At 36.7% G+C, this 26,808-nt stretch overlaps 3 protein-coding genes and 2 pseudogenes across 4 annotated transcripts; 3 read left to right on the forward strand and 2 right to left on the reverse strand.

Annotated features, from left to right (window-relative positions):
* The first annotated feature begins 232 nt into the window (after nucleotides 1–232).
* On the forward strand, nucleotides 233–3,230 carry LOC120209489 (transcription factor AS1-like). The gene is made up of 2 exons (XM_039208484.1): nucleotides 233–375; nucleotides 1,302–3,230. Exon 2 carries the CDS (start codon nucleotides 1,351–1,353, stop codon nucleotides 2,413–2,415), a length of 1,065 nt encoding a protein of 354 aa, XP_039064415.1. The 5' UTR covers nucleotides 233–375; nucleotides 1,302–1,350; the 3' UTR covers nucleotides 2,416–3,230.
* On the reverse strand, nucleotides 3,228–6,162 carry LOC120209490 (CASP-like protein 5B2). Its single transcript, XM_039208486.1, has 3 exons — nucleotides 5,657–6,162; nucleotides 4,111–4,243; nucleotides 3,228–3,498 (listed from the first exon to the last, which is right to left on the reverse strand). The coding sequence occupies exons 1-3, from the start codon at nucleotides 5,785–5,787 to the stop codon at nucleotides 3,298–3,300; spliced, it is 465 nt and encodes a 154-aa protein (XP_039064417.1). The 5' UTR covers nucleotides 5,788–6,162; the 3' UTR covers nucleotides 3,228–3,297.
* Nucleotides 6,163–7,150: 988 nt separating this feature from the next.
* On the forward strand, nucleotides 7,151–9,791 carry LOC120209475 (annotated as a pseudogene).
* Nucleotides 9,792–14,449: 4,658 nt separating this feature from the next.
* On the forward strand, nucleotides 14,450–17,071 carry LOC120209491 (annotated as a pseudogene).
* Nucleotides 17,072–17,215: 144 nt separating this feature from the next.
* On the reverse strand, nucleotides 17,216–26,310 carry LOC120209492 (delta-1-pyrroline-5-carboxylate synthase-like). Of its 2 annotated transcripts, XM_039208487.1 has the most exons (21): nucleotides 26,192–26,310; nucleotides 22,915–22,986; nucleotides 22,670–22,773; nucleotides 22,474–22,576; nucleotides 22,213–22,374; nucleotides 22,097–22,114; nucleotides 21,512–21,789; nucleotides 20,962–21,112; nucleotides 20,691–20,855; nucleotides 20,474–20,551; nucleotides 20,297–20,386; nucleotides 19,643–19,729; nucleotides 19,473–19,559; nucleotides 19,303–19,399; nucleotides 19,105–19,208; nucleotides 18,877–18,952; nucleotides 18,065–18,215; nucleotides 17,883–17,951; nucleotides 17,705–17,771; nucleotides 17,550–17,620; nucleotides 17,216–17,448 (listed from the first exon to the last, which is right to left on the reverse strand). In XM_039208487.1, exons 1-21 carry the CDS (start codon nucleotides 26,270–26,272, stop codon nucleotides 17,373–17,375), a joined length of 2,187 nt encoding a protein of 728 aa, XP_039064418.1. In that variant the 5' UTR covers nucleotides 26,273–26,310; the 3' UTR covers nucleotides 17,216–17,372. The 2 variants fall into 2 exon arrangements, with proteins under 2 accessions (XP_039064418.1, XP_039064419.1); XM_039208488.1 differs by lacking the exon at nucleotides 22,097–22,114.
* Nucleotides 26,311–26,808: the final 498 nt, after the last annotated feature.

The raw sequence follows: 26,808 nt of genomic DNA on the forward strand, positions 1-26,808 counted from the left end.
TCGCGTCGCGTTCACGCCCCTACTGTCAGACACTTTTTTTCGACTTTAATTTGAGTTTTCATTTACCTTTTACTATCGCTGTCCCTTTGTTGCCTTTTTTTATCCTAATCCCACCATTCTAGTGATTGTTTCTGGGAATGATTCCATCCCATATTCACTTTTCCTCTACGTAATCATCATTCTTAAGGAATATTATTTGGATAAAAAAGCCCCCTTTCTATCCTCTATCCGCATTCTCATTTTCTCTCTAGCCGCTCTTTCTTCTCTTTGGGCTGTCGGTTTTGGTTTATCATTTTGTTCTTGTCGGAGATTATAAGCTTGAATATGCAACGAACACAGAGTTTGAATTCGGGCACTTGAACCAAACACAATATGGTGAGTTTGTTCTGTTAAGTTTTTACTCCCTTTGTTGTTGTTAGTAAATTATAAGAGAAGAAAGCCTTGCTCTGGGATTATGTTCTCGCTTCAAATCATCTGTTTTTTATGAATTTTGTTGGCTTTTCCCTTTTAATTTCAAATACAGTCCTGGGTAGTTTTTTTTTTGTCAATTATTGTACCATATATCATCTTTTTTGGCGCATTGTTTTGCTGTCTCCAATAATGATTGTCATCACTGCTGTATGCTAATAGCTTTTGTTTATGGCAGAACTGTGTTTATGTATTCAGTCATTGCTTAAAAGCATTCCTCTACTGATATTTGATCCTATTTTAATATTATAATACTTGGTGTTTTGTTCTCTTTCCCCCCTTCAACTTGTCTCTCTGTGCAGTGTTTGGTAGCATTGTGCTGATCGAATTTTGTACTATATAACCAATCCCTTTTATTGGTCTATCAGCATTTAGATTGTAACTGTTGGTATCCGAGTCGAGCAAATTTGGGAGGCTTTTGGAGTTACTGTTTCCTACTTTTAAATTTGTCTGGAAATTTATTCTTGAGTTGCTCCTGGTTTCGGTGGGTCGAATCGGAGAAGATTATGACGTATATTGTGTCGAATTATGTTGCAGGTGGTTGTTATAATTCTGCATGAAGATTGCTGTTTAAATAGGATTGCCTGCTTGTGTTGTGCACTTGGGTGTTCTCTTAACATCCATGTGTTCGTACCCTTGGTTTTATGATACTTGTATAAGGTCTAGAAAGTGCAATTGAGATATTACTCTATGTACTATGATGTTATAAGTTTACCTTTAATTTACTAGTGTCATCTTGTTCCGTGTTATTAGTAAGTTTCTTACTGTTTTATCGGTCTATTACCGGTTTGGTATTAGCAAAGTGATGGTTGAACTTACTGATTTTGTTGCAGATAATTATGAGGATCGTAGAGCGATGGGAAGTGGTGTTTAACTCTGGACATGGAGAGACAGCGTTGGAGAGCTGAAGAAGACGCTTTGTTGTGTGCATACGTGAAACAATATGGACCGAGGGAGTGGAACCTTGTGTCACACCGCATGAACACACCCCTAAACCGGGATGCAAAATCTTGCTTAGAAAGGTGGAATAACTACCTCAAACCTGGTATTAAGAAGGGATCTCTTACGGAAGAGGAGCAACGTCTTGTAATCCGTCTTCAAGCCAAACACGGAAACAAATGGAAGAAAATTGCTGCTGAAGTCCCAGGCAGAACTGCTAAAAGAATAGGCAAGTGGTGGGAGGTATTTAAAGAGAAGCAACAAAGGGAACACAAGGAGAAGAATAAGACGGTTGAACCAGTTGAGGAAGGCAAGTACGATAAGATATTAGAAACTTTTGCTGAGAAACTAGTGAAACAAGGGCATAGCTCAGCCTTTCCCATGGCTACTTCCAACGGAGGTTTTCGTCCTACCAATCAACCTTCACCTGCACCAACTTTACTTCCACCTTGGCTTTCTAGTTCAGGCAATACCTCCGTTGTCAGACCACTTTCCCCTTCCGTGACGTTAAGCTTATCTCCCTCGACAGTGCCTGCTGCTCCTCAAATCCCATGGCTGCAGCCTGAGAGAATTTCGGAAACTGCCCCCATTTTGGGAAATATGGTGGCCCATGGATCATTTCCTTCTAGTAGTGAGAACATGTTGATATCTGAACTGGTGGATTGCTGCAGGGAGCTGGAAGAAGGGCACCATGCTTGGGCTGCACATAAAAAGGAAGCAGCCTGGAGGTTAAGGAGGGTCGAGTTACAACTTGAATCCGAGAAGGCCTGCCGCAGAAGGGAGAAAATGGAAGAAATAGAGTCGAAGATCAAGGCTCTAAGGGAAGAGCAGAAGACTGCCCTTGATAGGATTGAAGCTGAATACAGGGAACAACTAGAAGGGCTAAGAAGAGATGCCGAAGCAAAGGAGCAAAAATTAGCCGAGCAATGGGCCTCTAAGCATTTGCATCTCACTAAGTTTCTCGAACAAATGGAGTGCAGAGTGCAGACCAAGGGTTGGCTAGCCTAATGGTCGGTGAGCAAGCTCTTTCATATGCGTCTGCTTACAACAGGCTTTGCATCGGAAGGGAGCACATTGTTTTCGATTACGTGCGTCCATTCTCTTCTGATATTCGACTATAGATGTCTATTTATAAATGCTATCTAGTAATCTGGTGGGACAGTATGAATGGGAAGATAGCACCATGTCGTGACGACTTTTTTCTCGAATGGCGTGTGAATATGGAATAAATTTAGAAAATCAAAATTTTAAAAAAGATTTGAAACATTCGTGATTTGGCCCGCGATTCAGAGATTATGGTTTCGGAAGTCAATTACGTTTGGTGGTGTTCTATAATGTGTGGAGTTCGTATCAAGAAGCATGCTTGTGTCTCAAATAGCATTATCAGCTGGCATTCGACTGTAGGAAGGTGGGCTCGGTTGGAAAACATGACGATCTTGGGAGAAGATGTTCATTTCGGAGATGAAGTTTACAGCTACGGAGGTGTCGTCCTGCCTCACAAGGAGATAAAGTCCAGTATTTTGAAGCCAGAAATTGTCATGTGAGCACAAAGTCAAACTCGTAATCGACATTTCATGGACATCGAAACTTGGTTGTCTATGTTACCCTTTTTTCTGCCTTCCTTTCTTGTTATTGTTATACTTTTACCACCGAGGTCATTTGATATGTTAAATGGTTAGTTAATTGTTGGAAATTAGAGTGAGAACAAGTAGCATTTTAATGAAATTGAATACTAAACCAAATTTCCTTAATGTGCAAAGGAAAATGCAAAATTTCTCCAATTCTCCAACATTGTCAAAAATTAAGATTGCAAGGGGACGAAAGCAAAAAGGATTTACATGTGAAATAGGGGAAACAGTTATGTGCTTGAAGGGGAATCCCTCAAGTCCTCTAGAAAGAGGCTAAGATCCAGAACATTACATGAGATGACATTGCGATTAGAAGCCACGTGATGAATGCCAAAACTATCGATATTTCGTATTGCCTGCATGGGATAGGACTTTGAGGCTTGCAGAAACCCAAGTCTCTTGCATACAGGACTATAACACCAGCTGATGAACATGCAGCTGCCAGTGACAACATAGCCGTGACCTGTACGTTCGAGAAGAGGATTAGCCAGGACTATAAGAACAACTAACTGAACAAAGAAGATTGAGTCGTGCAGATCAAAATAAAGAAAAAAAAGATTATGCAAAATGCATAGGGAGTTCGTATAGGCTCTACTTGGTATGAAGGATTGAAAAAAACGAGGATGAAAAAATTGTTAATCAAATGGTTAACATTCATAACCACTTTCCTAATTTGAAACTTAATCATTAGATTAACAAAATTCCCATCCTCGAGCTTTTCCATCCATCATACGGGGCAGAGCCATAGTGATCAGATACTGACACTGCATGCGTCAATTTAAAGATTGTATGCTATGGATATTTAGAAATAGGAAATGGTGGTCATAGAGACTTGCAATATAATATAAGGAAAGGCTGTTTTTTTATATAAGTATATGACTTAACAGCCATCTAAACAAATTTTGGGATTATAGATGACCTTAACATGAAGAATATGGAGAAAATATGTGATAATTACTGTGGAATATGACAAATACCGCATCTAGCAGGTCGAAAACCCGATTTACATCCTTGTCGATGCATACATCTAGTGACTAAGGAGAATAGAGAGGATTCTTAGATAAAAGCATCATACCCAGTCACCTACAACGAATAGGCTCACTAGAACTGGATTCTGAAGATCTCTCTTTCTCTTCAAAGCGTAAATATCAAGACATGCAAGTCCAAAACTCCATAGCAGTTGAAGCCCCATAGATGCAATCAAATAGCTGAAACAGAAAGCACAATAAACATAAAAACTGAAGATAACAATTATAGTGCATTTCTATTCTAATTTAACCTCTTGCCTACCCATCCAACCAAACCGATTCACCCCTTTCCCAGGGATATAGTAAGGTGAAAAGTACAACAGCAACTATATGAAATAGAAGTATGGGAGATGAGTATAAATGCTATATCTTATATCTAGTGAAAAATGTTTTGCAGTCTGCATTTTCACAAAAGAAAACCAGAATCAGCAAGACTTCCGAAAAGAACTAAGAAGCAAATCCCATCAAAGTAAAAGAACGAACTAAATGGAACCTTCAAAGATCAGATATGCATAAAGAAGACTTAGGGTTATGCGGTTTCAGATGAACTCTGTACACAAGTTTATTCGAACCTATATTACACGTATGCCTCTTGAATGTCATTCAGACAAATGAATTGCTCCATTACACGGTCACTATTATTAAGCACAGATCTTAAAACAAATGCTCGGGAAACGCTGTTACTGCACTCCACGCAAAAAAAACTTTCATAGATTCTGTTCATTTCCTGCCCTTATGCCTAATAGAAGCACTCAGTCCCAGTTCTAAACAAGGTTCAGTATTACAAGAACAATAATACACTTCAAACGACCAAGCTCCAAATATTGCAAATCATACATGTCTATGATTTCTTCGGCTAAACCAAGTAATTACCAGATGCTAATTTACAGAACTTTGTACTCAGCTTAATATCCACTTTGGGAAGAATTGATGGGCTAAACATTTATGCTATAACCTGTACATTTACCTGAAAGTATAATTTGAGGCCTCTAGTTTCTCATCCACCAGCCACTACAAACCAAAGGTAGAAAATTCTCATACCATTTACATTAAACCTTCTTAATTTCTCAACCAGCATACGACAAGTCATAAAAACCTTGAGACAGATCGAGCTGAACTTAGACCGAAACTCACTCCTCACACACGTAAATATCCTCCAATAAACCCAAACCAGAATACTAGAGTATCAAAACAAGCAGCACTTGCTAAATAGTAGAGTCAAAACAAAGTTGAAATAGCACACATAACACCTTCTAAGATGCAAGGCAGCAGTCCACGAGTCTTTAGTCAGGCCAATTTCACCTTCCAAGTCTCCTATTATTTATACCCAGATAGAATATAACCTTTCACCACAGTTTTTGCCAACAATTCATGCTAATGTTTGCCTAGATTAATCCGATTCAAACAAATAACTTTGATCAAAATTTTGCAAATGATCGAACCTGAAAATACTGAAAAACTGGCAGCAATACAAGACGATAAATTTGGTCAATCGTAAGACCCATACCCCACCCACACACAAAAAAGGAAACCCACTAAATTTAACAGTGTAAAACTTGAGGCAAACTCAAAAGAAGGAAAAAATTGAAGTACCAGAAAGCAGTGTAGGTAGAGAAACCAGATGCAGAGACCATGACTGCAATAGAAGAAGCAGCAAATGCACTTTGGGTTATCCTTAGTGTTAACCCACTCACAGTTCCTGGACTCCCGATCAACACCTTCATCTTTTTCCTTCAAGCTAAAGCTCCCAACCCTCACCCCCTAAAACCGAAGGTCCCTCCTTTCAGAAAAGGGAAAGAAACCCAAGAATCTTAAAGTGCTTCCATTAATGGATACTCAATTCCAGAGTCCAAAACAGTTTCGTTTTTGGTTAAACCTTTTAAGGAAGGGGGGGATTTTGGAGTTGGACCAAATTGAAAAATCAAGATCGTGTGATTTAAGAAATACCCTGAAACTATATGATTGAGCAGATCATAATTTATATAAGTTTGGTGATATTGATGGTCTTGATTCGATGAATAGATATAGAAAGAGAGTGCTTTAGGTTAGTGGGTTCTAGTCTAGGGCAAGTGACTGACACAGAGTAATAACTAAATCAACATTTTCCTAGTTTCCTTTTCTTAATATGGATTAATTCAATCGTATGCCCTAAAATTTAGAGCTCAATTCTCTATTCATCTGTAGTTTAAGGGTAATCTACATAAATAATTGCCCAACTAGTAGTATTAGTATTTTACTCCTTTAAATTTACGACTATTAAAAATTATAAAATATATAGTCCATTTTTATAGGTGTGATTGTTTCTTAAATTTTTAAAATAAGTTAACCTTTAAATTTTATATATTATATCAAATTTATTTTTAATGATTATATATATTAAATTTTTAAAACCATAACAAAATTGACGTGATATATAAATGCTATGAGTTTAATTTTTTAAAATCAAACCTAAATCAATATAAGTTTTAAATTCTATGGACTAAACATATTATTTTACTAATTTTAAGACCAACCATATTATCTGATTAATGAAGAAATAGACGAAAATAAACAATCAATTAGTTTAGTGAGGTGATGCATTAAATGTTTTAAACAAGATTAAATGTTCGAATCTTGGCATTTGTAAATAGAATAAATTGAGTTGGGAAGATCACTCTCTCCTCAGCAGTATCTAATCTGAATTTATCGATTAATAAATCATATATTAATAGTTATGGTAGAACTAACCTTTTTCCACATGAAGGGACCATTATTCTGAAATGAAGCGTAGTAAGAAGGGGGGAAGCATATTACTAACTGTTCATTGTCCTTTCGACCATTATTCTGTACAAATGCAAGGAGCATATACCCAAAATTATTTCCATGAATAAATACATAAAAAAGCAAACAAATAAATGAAAAATCGAAGGTGGCTGTCAAATTGCATTAATAGTCTGGGATGATAGTGTATTCAAGATTTATAAAAATAATAATATTTTCTTCTGAAATCACTTGAGATTACAAGTGTATGAAAGGAACTATTTTTGTGCATGACCAATTCCATTACGTCTCTTGACATGAAAACAATGTCTTATCTATATGATAAAAATGGCTCAGGCAATCCAATACTTCGACCTTAACACCGGAGCTAAGATCCCCTCTGCTGGACTTGGAACCTGGAAGGGTTCTCCCGGAGTAGTTGGCGCTGCTGCTGCTGCTGCCACTGCCACTGTTATCAAGGTTTCCTTTTTCAAAACATATTATTTTCTTTCTGGATAATGTTTCCTTTTTCCTTTAGTTGTTGGTATTTAATTTAAACCTGCCTTCGAAATACCCTATTAGCTAGCAAACTCCACTTGTTAAAACCCGTAAGTGATCCTGTTATCATACTCTGTATGCAGCTCGGGTATCGGCATATCGATTGTGCTCAGGTCTATAGGAACCAAAAAGAGGTGATCACTTTTGCTGTTGAATTTTAGTTCGTAAAGCCCTTTATGCCTTTGATTTTTAAGAATGATGATACCAAGAAACAAAACTCACTGATATCCCCTTAATTTTGGTCGATCTAGATTGGTCATGTTCTGAAGAACCTGTTTGAAGATGATGTTGTGCGGCGTGAAGATCTTTAGATACCCTCCAAATTATGGTTTGCCTCGATTTCGAAACTCATTTTCATCTCTTTTTTTTACATTAATCTGAATTATACTTTCTGCAGGTGCACTAATCATGCACCAGAAGATGTACCAGTGGCGTTAAATAGCACCGTGCAAGACTTGGAGCTGGACTATCTTGATCTCTATCTGGTATTTGGCGTTACTAACGTAAGAATTTTTTTTTGATTGTATGTTAATGAATTGATGATAATTTGATCGTTTTATGTTTGAAGATTCATTTGCCTGTTAGCATGGAAAAGGGAGCAGTTGGATTTGAGCCTGAGAACCTTACTCAACCCAACATTCCCAGTACTTGGAAAGCAGTGGAGGCTCTATATGACTCCAGCAAGGCTCGATCTATCGGAGTAAGCAATTTCTCTTCGAAGAAGTTCAGAGATCTGCTGCAGGTAGCCCGTGTTCCTCCCTCCGTGCTGCAAGTGGAATGCCATCCTGTGTGGCAGCAGCCTAAGCTACATGCATTCTGTGAATTCAAGGGAATCCATAACTGTGGGTACACATTATGTGTATTACAAAAGCAACCAAATGCATGTACCAGTTGAGTAAATTTGCTCGTCATTGTTCCAGGGGTATTCACCGTTGGGTTCGCCAGGCAATGGTAATATTAAGAAAGAAGTCCTCAAGCATCCGGTTCTGAATACGGTTGCAGAGAAACTGGGGAAGTCCCCTGCTCAAGTTTCTCTCCGTTGGGGGCTGCAAATGGGTCACAGCGTGTGCCTAGGAGCACAAATGAAGAGAGGATCAAACAGAACGTTGACGTTTTCGATTGGTCCATACCAGAAGACTTGTTTGACAAGTTATCCGAAATCGAGCAGGTAAGTCACTTATCCCTTGTCCGTGAAGCGGATTACTTTCGTGCATTATTCAGGTGTAGTTTCAGTTGATCTATCACTTGCTTTATGAATTCCAGGAGAGGCTGATCAGAGGCAACGCATTTGTACACGAAGCATTCGGAGCATACAGGACCTTTGAAGAGCTATGGGATGGTGAGATCTGCACATGCACCAAAACTATGAGGTCTAAACAATTATTTGCCTTTATATATCTAGTTTTGTCCCCACAATGCTTGGGAAGAAATTACATGTATGCATGTCAACAATATTTAATTTTGTAATGAGATATGATTTTTTTTAATATTTAATTGTTTTAATTAAAATATTTGTTAAATTAAATATTTTAAAATAAATCAAAATTATTAGAAATAGTTATATTATAAAATATCGAGTTTTCACAATTTGGTGAATTATTTATTTTTAATGAAACATTCGAATTGAATTTTTTTTATACAAATTTTAAATTTGATCCTAATTTTATATAGAAATGAGAGAAAATAAGAGTTCTAGGGGAATGGATGACAATACTCCTAATGAATTTAAAACCCATGACCTAATTAAATTAAAATAAACAAAAATAAACTTAACCGATCGATAAAATATAAATATTAAATACAATAGAATAGTTTAAATTATGATCCAAACTATTTTTATATCGATAATAATATTTATATTATAATATATAAATATTAATATATTGTTTATAATATATATTTAATTTTTTTAATAATTCACGACGTATGTATTCTTTATAAACATACACAACTGCTTCAATACCTACTTAACCAATAGTATTTTCTTGAGGAAATTACGTATTTAATATTTAACTATCAGTTTTAGTATTTAAATTTTCAATTATTTCATAATCATACTTAAAGTTTAATTTTTGTTTTATTTTAGTACTTTCATTCAAAATCTAATGCTAAATTTTGAATTTTTTTAAGTTTAGGTACTAAAACAGACCAAAACTTATAGTTTAGATACTAAACGTTTTAAGTTTTTAATGGCATGGTACTAAAATTAAATAAAAACTAAACGTTAAGTATTGTTTTGAAAAAATTTAAAAATTTAAATACTAAAACATATAAAAATTAATAATTTAAGTATTAAATTCGTAGTGTATCCTATTTTCTTTTACTATTTTTTTTGTACACATGAGAAAACAAAAGTCTAAAATCGCAACTCACTCGCTTCGTTCTTGTCGGCTCCTAACAACTCATGCATTTCAGTTGGAGGCGACCATAAAATGGAAAATTCTTCTTCTTGAGTAAGTGTAATATTCGCCAGCTTATCAGCGCATTTATTCCCCTCTCTCCAGATGTGTCGAACTTCAGTAACCCAACCTTACTTTATCATTTCTAAACAGTCATTGAGCATATCAGAATCTGAAAAATCATCCATCCTATCTCCGTTGAAGACGTCCACAATCCATTTAGCATCAATCTCTAGGATCAGATTCCGTAAACCAAGACTTTTAGCCAAAATGAGACCCTGTCGAGCCCCTCAAATTTTCGCAATCGAACTAATAACCCTCCCTAGTCTCAACATGAAACCCGCTTTCCAGTCACCATTACTGTCTCGGATTAAACCACTTGTCGCAGCCAGGCCTGAATTTAATTTATACACGCCATCAGTATTAAGAATCCAACAAGGATCATTAACCACTCTGCTATACGGGTTTGACCGGACCTTCTCTAAATCCCTTGCAAACTGTTTTGCAGAATTTATAATTTTAAATTGATCAACGCTCATAACTTTAAAAATCCTTTCATTCCTGCTTTTCCACAGGCCCCAAATAATAGCCATGAACAAAGGACCCCATTCTAATCCATCCAACCCGACCTTCTTTGAAAGGCAATTCCTTTTCAACCAACTCTTGAATTCCATCGAACTAAACTGACAGTCTTGCTCATACGCTTTAAGTTCTTCCCAAACGAAATTAGCTACTCGACACGTCTGGAATATATGATCAATTGACTCTGTATCATCTCGACAAACTTTGCAGTTCGCATCCTGAGTCATGTTCTTCCTGCCTCTAACTTCATTTATATTAAGCTTGTCAATGTAGGACAACCAAATAAAGAATCTAATTCTTTCACTAGTTCTAGTTTTCCATACCCACGTAAGATTTTCTCCATAATGACTACCCATTGTCATTTTAGACATGGTTAGGTAGGCTGAAGAAACCGTGAACTGCCCATCCTTGGAGAAGCCCCACGTGTTTATATCTTGTTCATGTGGATCATTTAACTGCGGTAACATAACTCTTTGGATTTCCATTCTTGTATCTTCAGAGATAATGTGCTGAACTCCTCGAAAATTCCAAGATTTGTCATCATCTATGTAACTAGCCACCTCTTCGTTCCTGCTCGGGTTATCCATTAGAGGATACAAATTTTTCAGTGGTTCATTGCCCACCCACCAGTCCTGCCAGAACTTAGCTTGAACACCTGATTTAATATGCCATTTACGCCCTTGTTTTATTAACTTGCGAGTTCCCAACAAGCCTCTCCAAGTGGACGAACAATTCCCTCTTTTATATGCTTCCAAAAATCCTTTATGTTTTAAATACTTACCCTCCATCACTTTGCACCATATATTTTCTTGTCTGGTGAGAAGTTTCCAGCTGTTCTTCGCCATAAGAGCGATGTCCATTAACCTTGCCTTACGAATGCCTAAACCTCCCGTCTTTTTGGCTTGACAAACTTTATCCCAGTTAACGAGATGATTATGGGCATACTGGATGTCACCTCCCCACAAAAAATTCCGATTCAATCTATCCAGTTTATTACACACCGAAGCAGGAAGCACGGAAGTTTGCATCACGTGAATTGGAATAGCATTAGAGACGCTTTGAATGAGAGTTTTTCTTCCCGCCATGGATAAGACACACCCTTTCCAGCCCGTCAATCTTGTCATAACTTTCTCAATTAGGGGATCATAGATTCCTGAAGTAACCCTTGTATGAATTATAGGGACTCTCAAATAGGTTCCCAAGTTATCCGTAAGGGGGATACCACACAATTCACTTAAGTGATGGGCTGTAGTAGAACTAATATTTGGTGAGATAAAAAATTTTAATTTCAGGAGATTTACCTCAACCCCAGCTGTTCGGCTAAATTCATCGAGGTAATTTTTCATGTGCTGCATTTGAATGGGATCAACTTCTGCAAACAATAGGAGATCATCCGTAAAAAATAAGTGGCTTAACTCAATTCCACCCCTCAAGCTCTTAAACGGTTTCCAAATTCTCCTTTCAACTTTCTCCATAATGATGTGAGAAAGTCTTTCCATAACTAAAATGAACAAGTAAGGCGACAGCGGATCACCTTGGCGTAGTCCTTGCTCAGGTTTTAAACTCTCAGTGATTTCCCATTCCATAACGGTTCAATTATGCACGAAGAAATACAAAACATTATCGTCTCTATCAGTCTTCCAGGAAAATTGAAGTCTTGGAGGGTTTTCTTGAGAAATTTCCAACTAACGTTGTCATAGGCTTTCTGAAGATCAATTTTAGCAATCACCGCACCCTTCCTTCCTTTAAGTTTCATCATGGAATGAACTGCCTCCTGAACGATCAAGATATTATCCGATGTGCTTCTACCTTTAAGGAAATTGTTCTGGTAGGGACCAATCAGCCTTTGCAACATAGGAAACAATAGACGAACAACAATTTTGGAGAAGATCTTGTAAGACGTATTCAAGAGGCTAATTGGCCGAAATTGAGTGATGTTGTCTGCTGCTCCAGTTTTCGGAATAATAACCAAGAAAGCTCTTAAAATTTTTGTCTCCATCTTTCCCAACTCCAAGGTTTTGTTCACAAAACCACATAAGGTATTTTTAACCGTGTCCCAATTCTGTTTATAGAATATGGGTTGAATACCGTCTGGACCCGGAGCTACTTTAACTTCCTCCAAAGTGGCTTGCTTCATTAGCTTTTATTCTGTCTTCTCCATTTAATCTAGGCATGAAACTATCATAATCCCTTGACAACTTAACATACTCTTTCCCAGCGAACAAACCCTTATAAAAATTACAGACATGTTGACAAATAGTCTATTTTTCTGTGATCCAATCGCTCCCAATATATAAACCAACAATTTTATTAAATTTGCGCCTGGCCATGGTCGTTAGATGAAAAAACTCCGTGTTCCTTTCACCATTCAAAATCCAGTCCAGTCTTGATTTTTGAAGCCAAAAAATTTCCTCCTGCTCCAACACTCGTTGATAGTCGGCGTCCAGGGTCTTTTCTAATTCCTGCAGGTTAACCGAATTGAAATAATGTGCAGATCGTTGAATCCCTTGTATTCGTTTCAACAGATTTCTCTTGCGTTTGAAGATATTTCCGAAAGAACTCTCCTTCCATTCTATGATCGCTTTCTTATTCTCTTCCACCGCATCCACAAGAGATTCTTTATTTTTATCCCAAGCTACACTAAAGATTCTGTTAAAATCTTCATGCGTAAGCCAAGCTGCTTCAAATCTAAAAGGTCTTCTCTCTTTATCGACAGGAATTTCCAAATTCGTGTTTATCAGAATCGGGTTATGATCAGAGTACACTCTTGTTAATGTAACCACCCTAAGGTTCAGGAAGAAATCGACCATCTCCATGTTATGAAGTAACCTATCGAGTCTTTCCTGAAGAATGACTCTACCATGTAGGTATCTAGTCCAAGTAAACTTACTGCCAACATATCCAGCATCCATCAGATTACATCTATTCCAGTGATCACGAAACTTGATGATACGGTCCATGCAATCGGAGTTACTGCCTAATCGTTCTTCCAAGGTAGCAAAATCATTGAAGTCACCCACTATCATCCAAGGCTGATCAATAGTTGTGGAATAAGCGTAGATATTCTCCCAGGCTTCTTCCTTTTTAAGCGAATGAGGTTGTATATAGACCGTGGAAAGCAACCATCTTCTATCATCTTCTTTAATTTCACAGTGAATAACCTGATCCGTGTGCTGCCGAATGATAACCTCATGCGAACTCGAGTTCCAAAGAAGAATCATACCTCCCCGGAGGCCTTGAGTGGGGACCTCAAAGTGCATATCAAACTTCAATTTTTTCTGAAGCAACGACCCAGTACAAGTCTTAGCTTTCGTTTCAAGTAGACAAATCATGGTAGGATTCTCCTCCCGAATCAACTCTCTACAGTTCCTGATAAAATTATTATTACCTACTCCACGACAATTCCAAGAAATCAACTTCATTAAGAAAGGTTATTATTTGTGCAAGCCTCAACGACCATCATCCCATTTGTACAAACACCTTGTTCTGATCCACTCTGATCGGCAACAAAACCCCGAGTAATCTGAAAATCAGATTCACTATTAACATTGTCAACTTCCATAGCTATATCTCCCTGAAATTCCATCTTCTTGCTCACCTCCATTTCCGGTTCCATGACAACTCTTTGGCTTTTTCCCCAACTATTTTTACTACCTGACATTCCGCCCTGTTCCCCTCTCCTAGCAAAGAGTTTGGGAGATTTAAATATCTCAACTGACTTCCTACGAACCTCTCCTTCCGAGCTCTTTGCCAGATTACTTGCATTAGCTCTGCTGCTTCCTTCTACACTTCGGATCAGTCTCCTGTCTGTAGATGCCAATTTCATCTGATTAGTATTTTCTTTTACTATTAGCGTTACTTAATAAATTTATAAAATTATTATCTAAATATAATTTAAGATATGTACCATACATATTAATAAATATTAAAGATTCGAGTATAGAAGAACAGTCTTTCAAGACAAATTAAAATACTTAAATTTATTGGAAACGGACAATTGTATTATGCAAAGAATTGTTTAACTGCACCAAAACATTATTTTAAGTCTGACCGATGAATGTCTGTCCCTATAAACAAGACCCTATTCGTCAGTTCTCTATGAAAAAAAATGGCAGAGGCAGTTCGATACTTTGAACTCAACAACGGAGCTAAGATCCCCTCTGTTGGGTTGGGAACCTGACAGGGCAGGCAGGCTGCTCCTGGATTAGTTGGCGACGCTGTTGCCGCTGCTATTAAGGTCATTAAACATGCATACAAATATATTTATATATTGGGTTGATCTTCTTATTTATTTTCTTTCTGGATAGATTTAACTGAAGCTCTGGTGTTTTCTTTTTCCTTTATATGCAGCGTGGGTATCGGCATATTGATTGTGCTCAAGCGTACGGGAACGAAAAAGAGGTAATAACTTTTGCTGTCTTTTTCCTGGAAGAATATTTTTCCCACTTTTGCTGTTGAATTTTTCTGATATTCTGATAAGTTTGGTTAATGTAGATTGGTTTTGCTCTGAAGAAATTGTTTGAAGATGGTGTTGTGCGACTTGAAGATCTTTGGATAACCTCCAAACTCTGGTTTGCCTCGATCTTGAAACCCTTTTCAAGTGTTTTGAGTATCTTATACATGAAGCCATTTCAAAATCGAAATCATAAGTTCAGAATCAGTTTAGATGCCATGAGTTTCATCGAGGTTTTTGAGGCTTCAATAAATTAAAACTTTCTGCAGGTGCACTAATAATGCACAGGAAGATGTACCAGTGGCGTTAAATAGCACCTTGCAGGACTTACAGCTGACGTTAATTGCTTTGGTGATTCGCTTTTTGCTATGCAATTTTTCTTTTATAAATCTTGAGTGAATATAAGGTAGTATATATTAAAAATTCTCAATCAATTAACATGTTCATATTTATGTCGTTGTTCAAACTCGGGATCTCTAGGGAGAATAACAAGTCCCTTAACCACTGAGGTTGACTGGTTCGTGCTTACCCCTTATAGTTATTGTTGTTAAATGGGATATAAATGAAGAGGATATTTGATGAATTGTTGGTAAAGAATTTGTATAGTTCTTTTTTTTTATTTTGCTAAATATATAAAAATTATATTCATTTAAAAATCGAACGAACACGAATAGATGTGTGTTTAGTTTATTTATTCACAAGCTCTAGCCGATTCTCATATGCCTTTCATTTTTTATATTTTAAATATTGGTGGATGTAGGGACTAAATTGAATGCAAGGTGAACTTTAAAGTTCAAGTGTGAAGCCGGAAGAGCTTATGGATTAGTGCCATAATTTCACCATTTTATTGGCTTGCAAAATAGAAGGGTAAAAATAAACCAACGAACAATGAACATGTTCGCGAAGGCTAAACAAATTGAATATGAACACTTTTAAAAATAAATAAATGAACATGATATTAAAAACTTAAATAAGCACAAATCAAACATCAAGACTTTCAAAAATAAACAAACAAACCGAAACAAAACCTTATTCATTCAAACCTGATTCATTTACCTCCCTACTGTTAAATAGGAAGACGTTCTATCAAAAGTATAGATTATTCTGATATACCATTGTTTTGCAGGCTGGTTATAGGCACATTGACTGTGCCCATGTTTATGATAATCAAAACTATGGTATCTATTTCTTCTATTCACGTTAATAATCTGGTTGATTCATGACTCGAGTTCTTTTGTTTTTGTTTTTGAAACATAAACAGGTGCTGTGATCACGCAACCGAAAATGTCCCGAAGGCATTTACCCGAACTCTGGAAGACCTCCGACTCGATTATATCGATCTATATCTTGTAGGCCTTTGTGCTCTAAATTCTAATAGGAAGATCTCAGTTACCTCTGAAAGTAGGAGTTCATATTGCCATTATGAGTAAGCATTTGCATTGCAATCCTAATGCAAATTTGACCTATATATACATTGAACGTTTCGTACAAAGCCTGGTATGAGGGACGAGACCCTGAAATCATGGCTCCCTTGTGTCTTCCGGAGACATGGACAGCAATGGAGGACTTGTATGCATCTGGTAAGGCTCGGGCCATCGGTGTCGACAACTTCTCAACCAAGAAACTGCAGGATCTTCTCAAGTATGCAAAAGTTCAACCAGCAGCCTGGGCTACACGATTTGTACAAGTCCACCGGCGTTCATCTATCAGTATGATTACCTAAGCTGTTCAGTGTTTTTAAATCATATGATGCGAACACTTTTCCAGGCATATTCCCCTCTAGGATCTCCAAGGTATTGGATTAAAGGAGAAGTCTTGAAGGAACCAATTTTAGCTGAAATTGTAGAGAAACTAAACAAGACTCCAGCACAAGTTTCTTTGTGATGGGGTCTTCAGAGCAGTCACAGCGTACTTCCGAAAAGTGTGAATGAGTCTCGGATCAAGGAAAATTTAAGCTTGTTCGATCAGTGCATACCACCAGAGTTGTTCTTGAAATTATCAGGCATCCACCAGGTAAATATTCTTTTTCTCAATGGCTCCTCACAGGACACACATGCATGCATACTAATAAAGAGTTTCAATTTCCTGCTACTGAATGAACCATCTATGATTTCTATGCAGCAACGGCTCCTCCGAGGCGACTTTGCTATACATGAAACATGCAGTCCTTACAAGAGGGCATTGAAGAACTGTGGGATGGTGAAATATGAGATGATGTCAGATTCTATTATGTTTACTCCTACTTCCTCTTTTACTAGCAGGTAATTCTTGGTGTTTCAGGTACTTGGCAATTCGAAAACAATTTAAACTTTCAATGATCAGAATTTCAATCTTGCATATGAATCTTTTTCGCCTTCATAGCAAGCCAACAATCCTAGAAGTTGAATTCTAAAACTCTTATCCATTAATTCTCATAAAATATGATAATAAGTGTGAAAGCAACTTAAAGTAAATGTAGAGTAATGCCATAGCAGTTACCTAAGCAGATGACTATATTACAAGATCGAAACTAATAGTAAGCATGAAAAAGAAGAAAGAAACACCTCCTTGCATCTCTTGGAACAGACTGTAGTCGAGTTTACAGAGCAAGATTCCGATGGCTGTAAACAACCCCTTTGTCACCATCCACCACCTGGCCACTGCCCCTCAATAGCCTGCAATTTTAACCAGACAGGTAGTTAGATAGAAAGCAAATATACAGTCCATATTATGTAAGCAAATTGTGGTAATAGTAGTTATCGAGAGACTTGCATACCATCGAGTAGTTAACAATTCTTCAACTCCGACTGGTCCTCGGGCATGGATCCTGCTAGTACTTATTCCAACCTGTTAAAATCCACTCATTAAATGAAAACAGTTCAGAAAATCGGCTGTGGTGTTCAACACCAGGAAATTTGGATTTAGGCATACCTCAGCACCAAGTCCAAATCGAGCTCCATCACAAAATCGAGTGCTTGCATTATGAAAAACTGAAGCACTGTTACAAAAAAACATAGTCAAATAGCAATGTCGTCAACATCATCCCAGCAAAGAGGAAGAAAACAGTTACCCACAGTAAAGCATGCAATGCATGAATAACTAAGCCTACCTGTCAACTCCATTTAAGAAAATTTCAGCAACTTCATGATTTTCCGTGACGATACAGTCAGTGTGAGAACTGCAGAGAAAACAAGGTACTTAGAATCTATAGGAAGGCAGCTCAACTGTTCCCAGGAATAAACAAAGAAATGAAAAGCAAATGAACTAAGAGTTTCAAGGGAAGCGACATGCCTTCCATGTTGATGTATATGGTCAATAGCAGCCTGCACATCGTCCACAATTTCGACTGTGCAAGCCATTGAATTGTACTCATGATGAAATGAATGTGCCTCTGGAATATTCAACAAGGAACTCGCTCTTGATCCACCATAAAGGATCACCCCTGCAGCAGAGAATCCCGTCAGTAGTTGATATATCTCTAAAGTCCATATAATCCTTTGGGAACTACTGTAACCTTAGCTACATGCAACAAAACTCAACAAAATGAAGAAAACAAAGATAGAGTGGCATTCAGACCACTGAACTTAGCAGCCTCAAAAGAGTATCTTATGCGCACCGCATACACAAATATGTCTAAACCTCAATGTTTCAATAGAAATTTCTTTACTTCCATTCCAGGCACGCATAATCTCACCAAGCCAAGTGGCCATGCATTAAATTGGTTAAAAAGTTTAGACCACTTGGTGTTTATGACAAATCCATATCCTCATGATACATGCTGTCAAAAAGCACTGATTAAAATTGATCTGTCCATATATGTGCTATTTTGCAAAGGCACCACCAGTCTAAAATTAATTATTGTTGCTTGGTATTAGACAAGATCCTCTATTTGAAATTTTATTGCTAGGAAAAGTTACCTAAGAAGATAGAGATATTTAGAAAACCTTACAACTAGGTTTCCCATAAAGGTTCACAGCATGATCATGTAAGAACGGAGCTATGAAAACCGCCAAATTGATTGAATCCAACATATTTTAAAACTGTAAGTGATCTATAATTTTATAAGTACTAGGTAGGTAAAAAAATCACTCGTATAAGCATACCTTCATGTTGGAGTCCCATAATAATCTCATTGAGCAAACCAGTACTAGACAGATCCTTGTGTACAAGAAGTGTTTCCTGTAGACAACATGATTAAGAACTTCGAAAAAAACAGTAAACAGTAAGAAATTTGTAAAGGATAAATTAGATCATGGAACAGACTGCATTTATAAAAAAAATTAGTTCAATTTTACTTAATGGAAACAAGAAATTGATTAAAATGAAATTACCATAGCGTTGCATGCTGCAGGATAATCTGTCTTAGCATCCAGAACAATGCGCTTCGCCATATCTGCCTTAGCTGATTTGTCAACAAAAACATGACAAATTCCATCTGTAAAGAAATTAAAAGAAATGTAAGTTCAATCGATGCTCTACTTGACAAATTTCATCTGTACAGCATCAAAGAGCCACAATATTTTTCTTACCAGCATGACCAAGAACAGGAATTTTTGTTGATTCCTTAATTTGAGAAACCAGCTTATTGCTGCCTCTGGGGATCACAAGATCTATCACATCATCAAGCTGTGCCAAGAGTAGAATAACTTAAAACCATCACATAACAAAACTACCATTAACTCGGAATCCTGCGACTCACCTTTAGTAAATCAGGAATATCCTCTCTTGAAGCCACAAGTCCAATGAGTTTGTCTCCAATGTTTTTTGGAATGGCTGAAGTAATGACCTGACATACAAGCGAAAGATTAGTGAAGAGAAAGAAAAGCAACAAGGCCTACGCTCCAGTACAAGGAACCTGGGGGATCGAACCTTGTGCAAGATTGCATTTGATCGCTTAGCTTCTTTGCCACCTTTCAGCAGTAGGCCATTCCCACTTCGAATGGCTAGTGAAGCAATCTATCAAATCATAAAGGGAATAAAAAAAAGGTGGTAAAATAATCAAGAAACTATCATAAAATCCAAAGATAGAGCTTAAGATGAAAATGGAAGAAAATAAATGAAGCATAAAAATTAATATTTCAAACCTTGAGAACACAACAATCAAAGGAGTCTTCATGAAGTAATCAAATAACCAGTGCTTAACTTCAATATCTCATTTTCCGTTTAAAACAGAAAAACAATCTATTACATTATATAGTATGAATAAGAAGGAATCTAACTCCACAGAATGCAGATATTGACAAAAAGTAAAAATGGTAGATCATTGTCTCCGAATAGTGCAAAAATAATGAAAGTCAACTGCGTTGAACAAGACATTTGCTTCATGGACCTAGGATCATTTGAATTCATATCAACACAATCAACCACCAAAATCCTTCAGCAAATTATCCCTTAAGGCAAGTAGAAACTGATTCCCCAACCCAAGTTCACAAGCAAACATGATTTCACATGAAAGTGTACCCTTAAAACAGACCTATAAGCTAAACGACTAGGTTTATCTTACCAAAAGTTGTTTTCTGTTACCTGAACAAGAGCATCAGGTCGAGACTCAAATTCAATCAGCAGGACACCTAGAGGGCTAGATGTTTTCTCCAAGATGAGTCCATCTGCAAGCTGGGGCAAGGGAAGTCAAAGTAAGGACCAAAATAAGTGATGAAGAAAGTAAATTGACATACACAATTTTTTTTAGGATTGCCTAACCTCGGTTTTCTTTAAAACTTGACCAATAGGGTCTTCCATCTCAGCAAGCACACGAATAGATTTTGCAAGACTAGCTATCTGTAAAAAACTAATCTACATGAAACCTGGGGAATGTGCTGATGCGAAAGATCTAATGGAACAGGCTTGGGTATCAAACAAGAGATATCAGATTAGATTTGTTTTCTATCCCATAAATACAGGAATAAAAAATGCTTGCCTTCCCAGGCTTCAGGGCCAAACGAGCTACTAATGACTTCTCATATCCAGCATCCTGTGCAGCAGCAACATCTGCTTCATTTTCTACCTTAATCAATCTTTCATTGGCCTCAAGGGAATCAGCTACGTCCAGTAAAATGTTCCTCCTATCATCAGAGTGCATTGCCTGCAATTAAGATCGTTTTGAAAAACATTCAAACTTCTTCAGCTAAAGAACTTGTAGCTTAAAAGAGAGACATTTTGGCACTACAAGATGAAATGATGCTTCTCACCTGAAGCCTTCTAGAACATTCCCGTGCTGCGACTGCCATCTCACGTGCACCAACTTCTTTAACTGAAGTCCATAAGTGTGCATCTTGATGAAATAGGGTACCAATTCGTTTTCCTTGAAGTACCTTTATAATGCTGTCAGTGGCATAGCCACTTCAACACAAGAAGTAAAATAAAAAAAGTGAGATTACAAAATTAATTCATGCTAAACAAGGGAACACATACTTCTTACAAATGTTAAAAATAACAAAGTATAAAATTAAAAATGATTAAGACACCCAGCCACTGATAACAATAAATCACCAATGTTACAGAAAAAGGAAGGGGAAAATTAGAAATCTAATGAATTGACTAGGATGCAGAGGAGTGGCTAATGATTCTTTGAAAACAGGGTTTTGCTAACCCAGCATGAGGACTTTGGACTTCTTTATTAACCTAAAACACAGTAGCAAGAATAAATTTTGTCAAGAATAAAAGAAGCTGATTGAACCATCTGGATTACCAATGGCATGGTTATCTGTAACTAATTCTCGAGTTGGATCCAGGCCATACCTAGTAATAACAACAGGGATACCAGCATAGGCTGCACAGACAGCAGCATTAACCTTTGCAGTCATCCCCCCTCTACCAAGCCTGGACTTGTCTCGAAATGTTATTTCTCCTTGATGTTTTTCTTTTATATAAGTATGGATCAGCTTCGAGTTCGGATCACTTGGTGGTCCACTGTAAAGACCCTCCACATCACTCAACAAAACAAGGAGGTCAGCTTGTAGTTCCAGAGCCAAGAGACCTGCAAGGCTGTCATTATCCCAGAATATACCAGAAGAATCCTGAAATAACAATTCCAGTAAATCTGTCAGAAATAAAATAAGCATCTTGAAATAAGGAATTGTACAAACAGAAAAAGCATCTCTTTTCTCTTCAGGCATAATCAAAGGAAGAAACTTGAAATGTTAGGCATTACTACAAAGGACCTCAGGAAAAGACTTTGCATTGCCCTGTTAAGAACTTAATCCCATTGAGACTCATGGAAATGCTTTGAACGCTCTCTAATTCTAGATCATTCTGGCTACTTAGTTTCAAAGCACTGTTTATATTACAAGGTGGACAGTGAATTGATAGATAAGGGAAACCTACCGAACAGCTACATCTCCTCTGGAACCCAAGGCCGAAGGACTATTAGCACACGGACATAGCAACAAGACAATGAGTAATAAGAGAGAAATCAATTTTAGAGGAAAGAAATTATATACCTCATAAGGTGCTCTTCGAGTGCTGACAGCATCATTCTCATTGAAAATAGGAATAACTTTCAAAGCTAATAAGGATTTCACTGTTTCAGAGAGTTGCTTTCTGAAACTTACATTCCTAAAATCATTATCAGTCACAAGATGTTGTGAAGAAGAAACATCAAGCTGCACGAAGACAGGAGTACCATATTAAAGCAAGTACAAAAAATAATAAGCAACCTAACGCTTAATATAAGCAAGGTTAGAAATATTATTGTTTTGCACCTGGCTAAATAAGGTGTCATAAAGAGCCATTAAACTACTCTGCCCAACAGCGGCACAAGCCTTCCCATCAAGTTCATATTGTGGGTTTTGAAGATCAGCCAAACTACAGAATAAAAATGAAATCATTTCATTCAAATTTTCTCAATGCACTAACTGTTTATGGAACCCAAAAAAATATAGAGTAATATTTAACTACCTGCTATTAACCAATTTTCTATATCTAAGCCTTTGACGACCAAGACCAACAGCACCTGAAGTGACCAAAACAATCTCGTACCCTTGAGAGTTTAGTTCCTTAAGCTGCAAGCAACCAATTCGGTGAAAAAAAAAATGTTAACCATTTTGATGATAAAAAATCCCCTTTAGTAGAGATATGCTGCAACAATGGGTCATGAAAATCCCATGTTTCCTATCGAGCCCTTCTCTTCTTTCAATATTTACCTGCTCACATAAAGCACCAAGCCTCCCCACCGCTAATCTTCCATCAGCTTGGGTCACCACTGCTGTTCCCACCTGTTTTAATCAAACCCCATAAATCAAAAATCAATCCTTTATTAACTAAAAACATTAAATCAAACCCACATTATCCAAAACAAAGAAAAGAAAGAAGAATCAATAAAGAATCGAAGGGTTTGGTTAATTGATGAAAGAGGGGTGAAACCTTGACAATGAGACGCTTGACATTTGTCATAAAAGAACGGGTAGGATCCATGGACTTAAATCGATTTACTTAAAGCTTTCAACTTTTGATCCCCAAATCTTTGGTAGAGTTTCAGAAGTTGTGAAGAAGATGAAATGAAGTGGTAGCGGTTTGCCACGTCCAGGCAGTTTCAATGAATACTAAAAGGTATTCCCAGGTCCAAACAAATAGGATACCAAAATATTTTCTTGAAAACATAAAATTCGCTTTTTTTATAGAATACACTTTTAGTGTCTCAATTATCTTTTATATTTCGTTTGTCACTCAAAATTTTTTAAAATTATATCAATGTTTAATATTGATTTCATTTTGGTCGTCTACCGTTAAAATATTAACGATGATACTGATATATTATCATAATATAATATTAAATTATCATTGAAAAATAAAAGAATATTATATCAATAATTTTATTAACATTTTAATAGAAAATAATAAAAATAAAACTAAAACATAACCATAAGTATAAGTATAATTTTTAAAAAATAATTAAATGATCAAAATATAAAAAATAATAATAGTTTGAATACTAAAGGTGTAGTTTGCTCCTGTAGTTGTCATAGTCTGGTAAGGTTGGTAGAGAATCGCGGCAGAAGTTGCCACATGGGATGGCCCTCACCCTAATACTTCGGCAGAAACAAAGGATTTACCCTGGTTTATCATTTTGGTGTGAGTGAAAAACTTTTTATATTCTTTTAAATTTTATATATTATTTTGAAAAAATAACCGCAGTGACCAAAAATCCCAGATAATATACGATTTTGACTAATTTTTTTTGGATTTGCGAAAATGACCAACAAAATCGCAATGCGATCTTTAATTCGCAATGCGATCTTTAATTCGAAATGCGATCTTTAATTCGCATTGCGATCTCCACTATCGCAAATTCGCATTGCATTTCGCATTGCGATAGTTGAAAATCGCATTGCGATTTTCTATTTCGCGTTGCGATTTTCCATTTCGCGTTGCGATAGTCTACAGTTGTCGTTTGTTGTTGCGATAATTCGTTGTGATAGTTAAAAAAAAAAGATGTTGTTTCTTAAGAATTTTCTCTAAAAAGATAGTATCCGCGCGGACGTGTCGAAGACACGTATTACCACGACCACGACCACGACCACGACCACGACCACGACCCGACCACGACCACGACCACGACCACGACCCGAGACGAGACGAGACGAGACGAGACGAGACGGACGGCGGCGGCGGCGCGCGAGAGTCCCCCTTGTTCTCTATCACTCAACAAGGAAGTGGGAAAGCCAAGCCTTAAATACCATTCCCAATAGTATTTCCAATACTATATGAGATTTGAGCATTACCAACACTTGTTCCTAATACTATGTGGGATTGAGCCTTAAATAGTGATATTATTTTTGAATGTTTTGCTTAAAATTGCAATAATCGCGATTGATTGTAGATTGATTTTTAATTATGACATTTAATCGTATAATACTAATGCAATTGGTTGCTGATTCAGTTGTTTTAAGGTGCATGATTGTTAATTGTTTCCTGAATAATCACATTGTATTGGAAACAAGTGTTGGTAATGCTCAATCCCACATAGTATTGGAAACACTATTGGGAATGGTATTTAAGGCTTGGCTTTCCTACTTCCTTGTTGAGTGATAGAGAACAAGGAGGACTCTCGCGCGCCGCCGCCGCCGCCGTCTCGTCTCGTCTCGTCTCGGGTAATGGTAATGGTAATGGTAATGGTAATGGTAATGGTAATGGTAATACGTGTCTTCGACACGTCCGCGCGGATACTATCTTTTTTAGAGAAAATTCTTAAGAAACAAAATATTTTTTTTAACTATCGCAACGCGATTTTCAACTATCGCAACACGAAATGGAAAATCGCAACGCGAAATGCAACGCGAATTTGCGATAGTGGAGATCGTAATACGAATTTGCAAAATCGCAACGACAACTGTAGACTATCCCAACAACAACTGTAGACTATCGCAACGAATTTGGAAAATCGCAACGACAACTGTAGGCTATCGCAACGCGAAATGAAAAATCGCAACGTGAAATGGAAAATCGCAACGCGATTTTTAACTATCGCAACGCGAAATGCAACGCGAATTTGCGATTGTGGAGATCGCAATGCGAATTAGAGATCGCATTGCGATTTTATTGGTCATTTTCGCAAATCCAAAAAAAGTTGGTCAAAATCGTATATTATCTAGGATTTTTGGTCACTGAGGTTATTTTTTCTATTATTTTTATATTATTAGGTGGGTGAATGAAATATAAAAATTAATTTAATAAATGATATCGTCGAATGAAAAGTAAAAAATATTTATATATAAATTTTGTGTTTAATTCTCATAGGACTATTCTTTTAGTTATTTTATTCAAATATTTTATAAAAATATGAAAAATAATATATATATATATATATATATATATTTTAAATATGTTAATAATTATCATCTCAATCAAATATATTTTAATTTATTTTTAATTAAAATTTTATTCTTAATGAATATTGAATCAATAGCTTAAGAGTAAGAGAGGATGTAAATATGTTTCTTATAAAAATTATTTAATAAATAATTATAAATAAAACTCTTAAACAACAATTTTCACTTATTGTATTTAAAAACCATATACGTAAACAAACATTGGCCTGAAGTTGTTGCAGACAACAATGATTCGTGTGCTGTCACATAAGTCATTACTCAACAAAAAAATCTATCAAAATGTGAATTCATGTGTAAACTTCACACGTTCAGAACTTTTGATTTGAGGTCCGACTCAGTGAGTCAGATCTTTTTAAAAGATAAATTAAAATATTATTTCAAACAAAGATTAAAATACTATCAAGAAATGAAAATCCAATCGATAACGCGAACAAGTACACAATTTGAATGCATTGATCAATTAATCATGATATTCAAATAAAATCAGATATCCCTCCATCCATCAATCTGTATTTTCAATTTCCGATCAGAGAAAAACAAAACTGGAAAATCGGATGAGAAACTTTTGCAGTTGTTTTATGATTTATCTAACCTTAACGATCACACGCTTCACGTTTTTCATGAAAGCTCGCTCGAACTCCATGCCGTTCTCGGTGAAAGGACTCGTCCACATTTTCTCGAGAAAAATCAATTCACCGGTTTTCAAATGCGGATCTCTTTTTCTTTTGTGAGTTTGATTTTGAGGAGACTCGAAGACGATGGTGTGTTTGTTTTCAAAAATCAGGTCGATTAGATCTGGATATTTATACTCTCCAATCATTAGGGGAAGGAAACATCGTGGTCGAGTGAACGCTCGCCACGCACCCTAATCATAAAAGCCTCCAATCGTATACGACAAAACATTATTGCCAGCAAATTCAACGATCCACTTTTAAAATACAGCCTGAAAGACGTGAGAAATTGGAATCTCACGGCTCTCTTGGTTTGGAGGCTTTGTTCTTCTACTTTGCAGTGTGCAAATACACGCCACCATTATTCACAATACGACCCTTCCAAAGCAGAAACCATGCAATCGCAAACAAGTTCCGCCTGGGAACAAATCCCAGGTTTCTGCAGCAGAAAACATTCTCACCCTTCCCTGCCTAAAAGGGTAAACTATACCTATGACCACTTACCTATGGTCCTATTTCATTTTGCCCATTGATCTTT

The sequence above is a fragment of the Hibiscus syriacus genome, unplaced genomic scaffold (genome assembly GCF_006381635.1).
Source record: "Hibiscus syriacus cultivar Baekdansim isolate YM2019G1 unplaced genomic scaffold, ASM638163v2 tig00018999_pilon, whole genome shotgun sequence".
Taxonomy (NCBI): domain Eukaryota; kingdom Viridiplantae; phylum Streptophyta; class Magnoliopsida; order Malvales; family Malvaceae; genus Hibiscus; species Hibiscus syriacus.

What these genes read in the sequence shown, in the direction of transcription:
- LOC120209489 (XM_039208484.1), top strand. Translation starts at nt 1,351, where the DNA reads ATGGAGAGACAGCGTTGGAGAGCTGAAGAAGACGCTTTGTTGTGTGCA.
- LOC120209490 (XM_039208486.1), bottom strand. Translation starts at nt 5,787, where the DNA reads ATGAAGGTGTTGATCGGGAGTCCAGGAACTGTGAGTGGGTTAACACTA. An exon ending in TCTACCTACACTGCTTTCTG is followed by an intron (nt 4,244 to 5,656) that starts GTACTTCAATTT and finishes TTTCTGTTTCAG; the next exon opens with CTATTTGATTGCATCTATGG. An exon ending in TATTCGTTGTAGGTGACTGG is followed by an intron (nt 3,499 to 4,110) that starts GTATGATGCTTT and finishes TCGAACGTACAG; the next exon opens with GTCACGGCTATGTTGTCACT.
- LOC120209492 (XM_039208487.1), bottom strand. Translation starts at nt 26,272, where the DNA reads ATGTGGACGAGTCCTTTCACCGAGAACGGCATGGAGTTCGAGCGAGCT. An exon ending in ATATTCCTGATTTACTAAAG is followed by an intron (nt 19,400 to 19,472) that starts GTGAGTCGCAGG and finishes CTCTTGGCACAG; the next exon opens with CTTGATGATGTGATAGATCT. An exon ending in TATGGGACTCCAACATGAAG is followed by an intron (nt 18,216 to 18,876) that starts GTATGCTTATAC and finishes TCTCTGCTGCAG; the next exon opens with GGGTGATCCTTTATGGTGGA.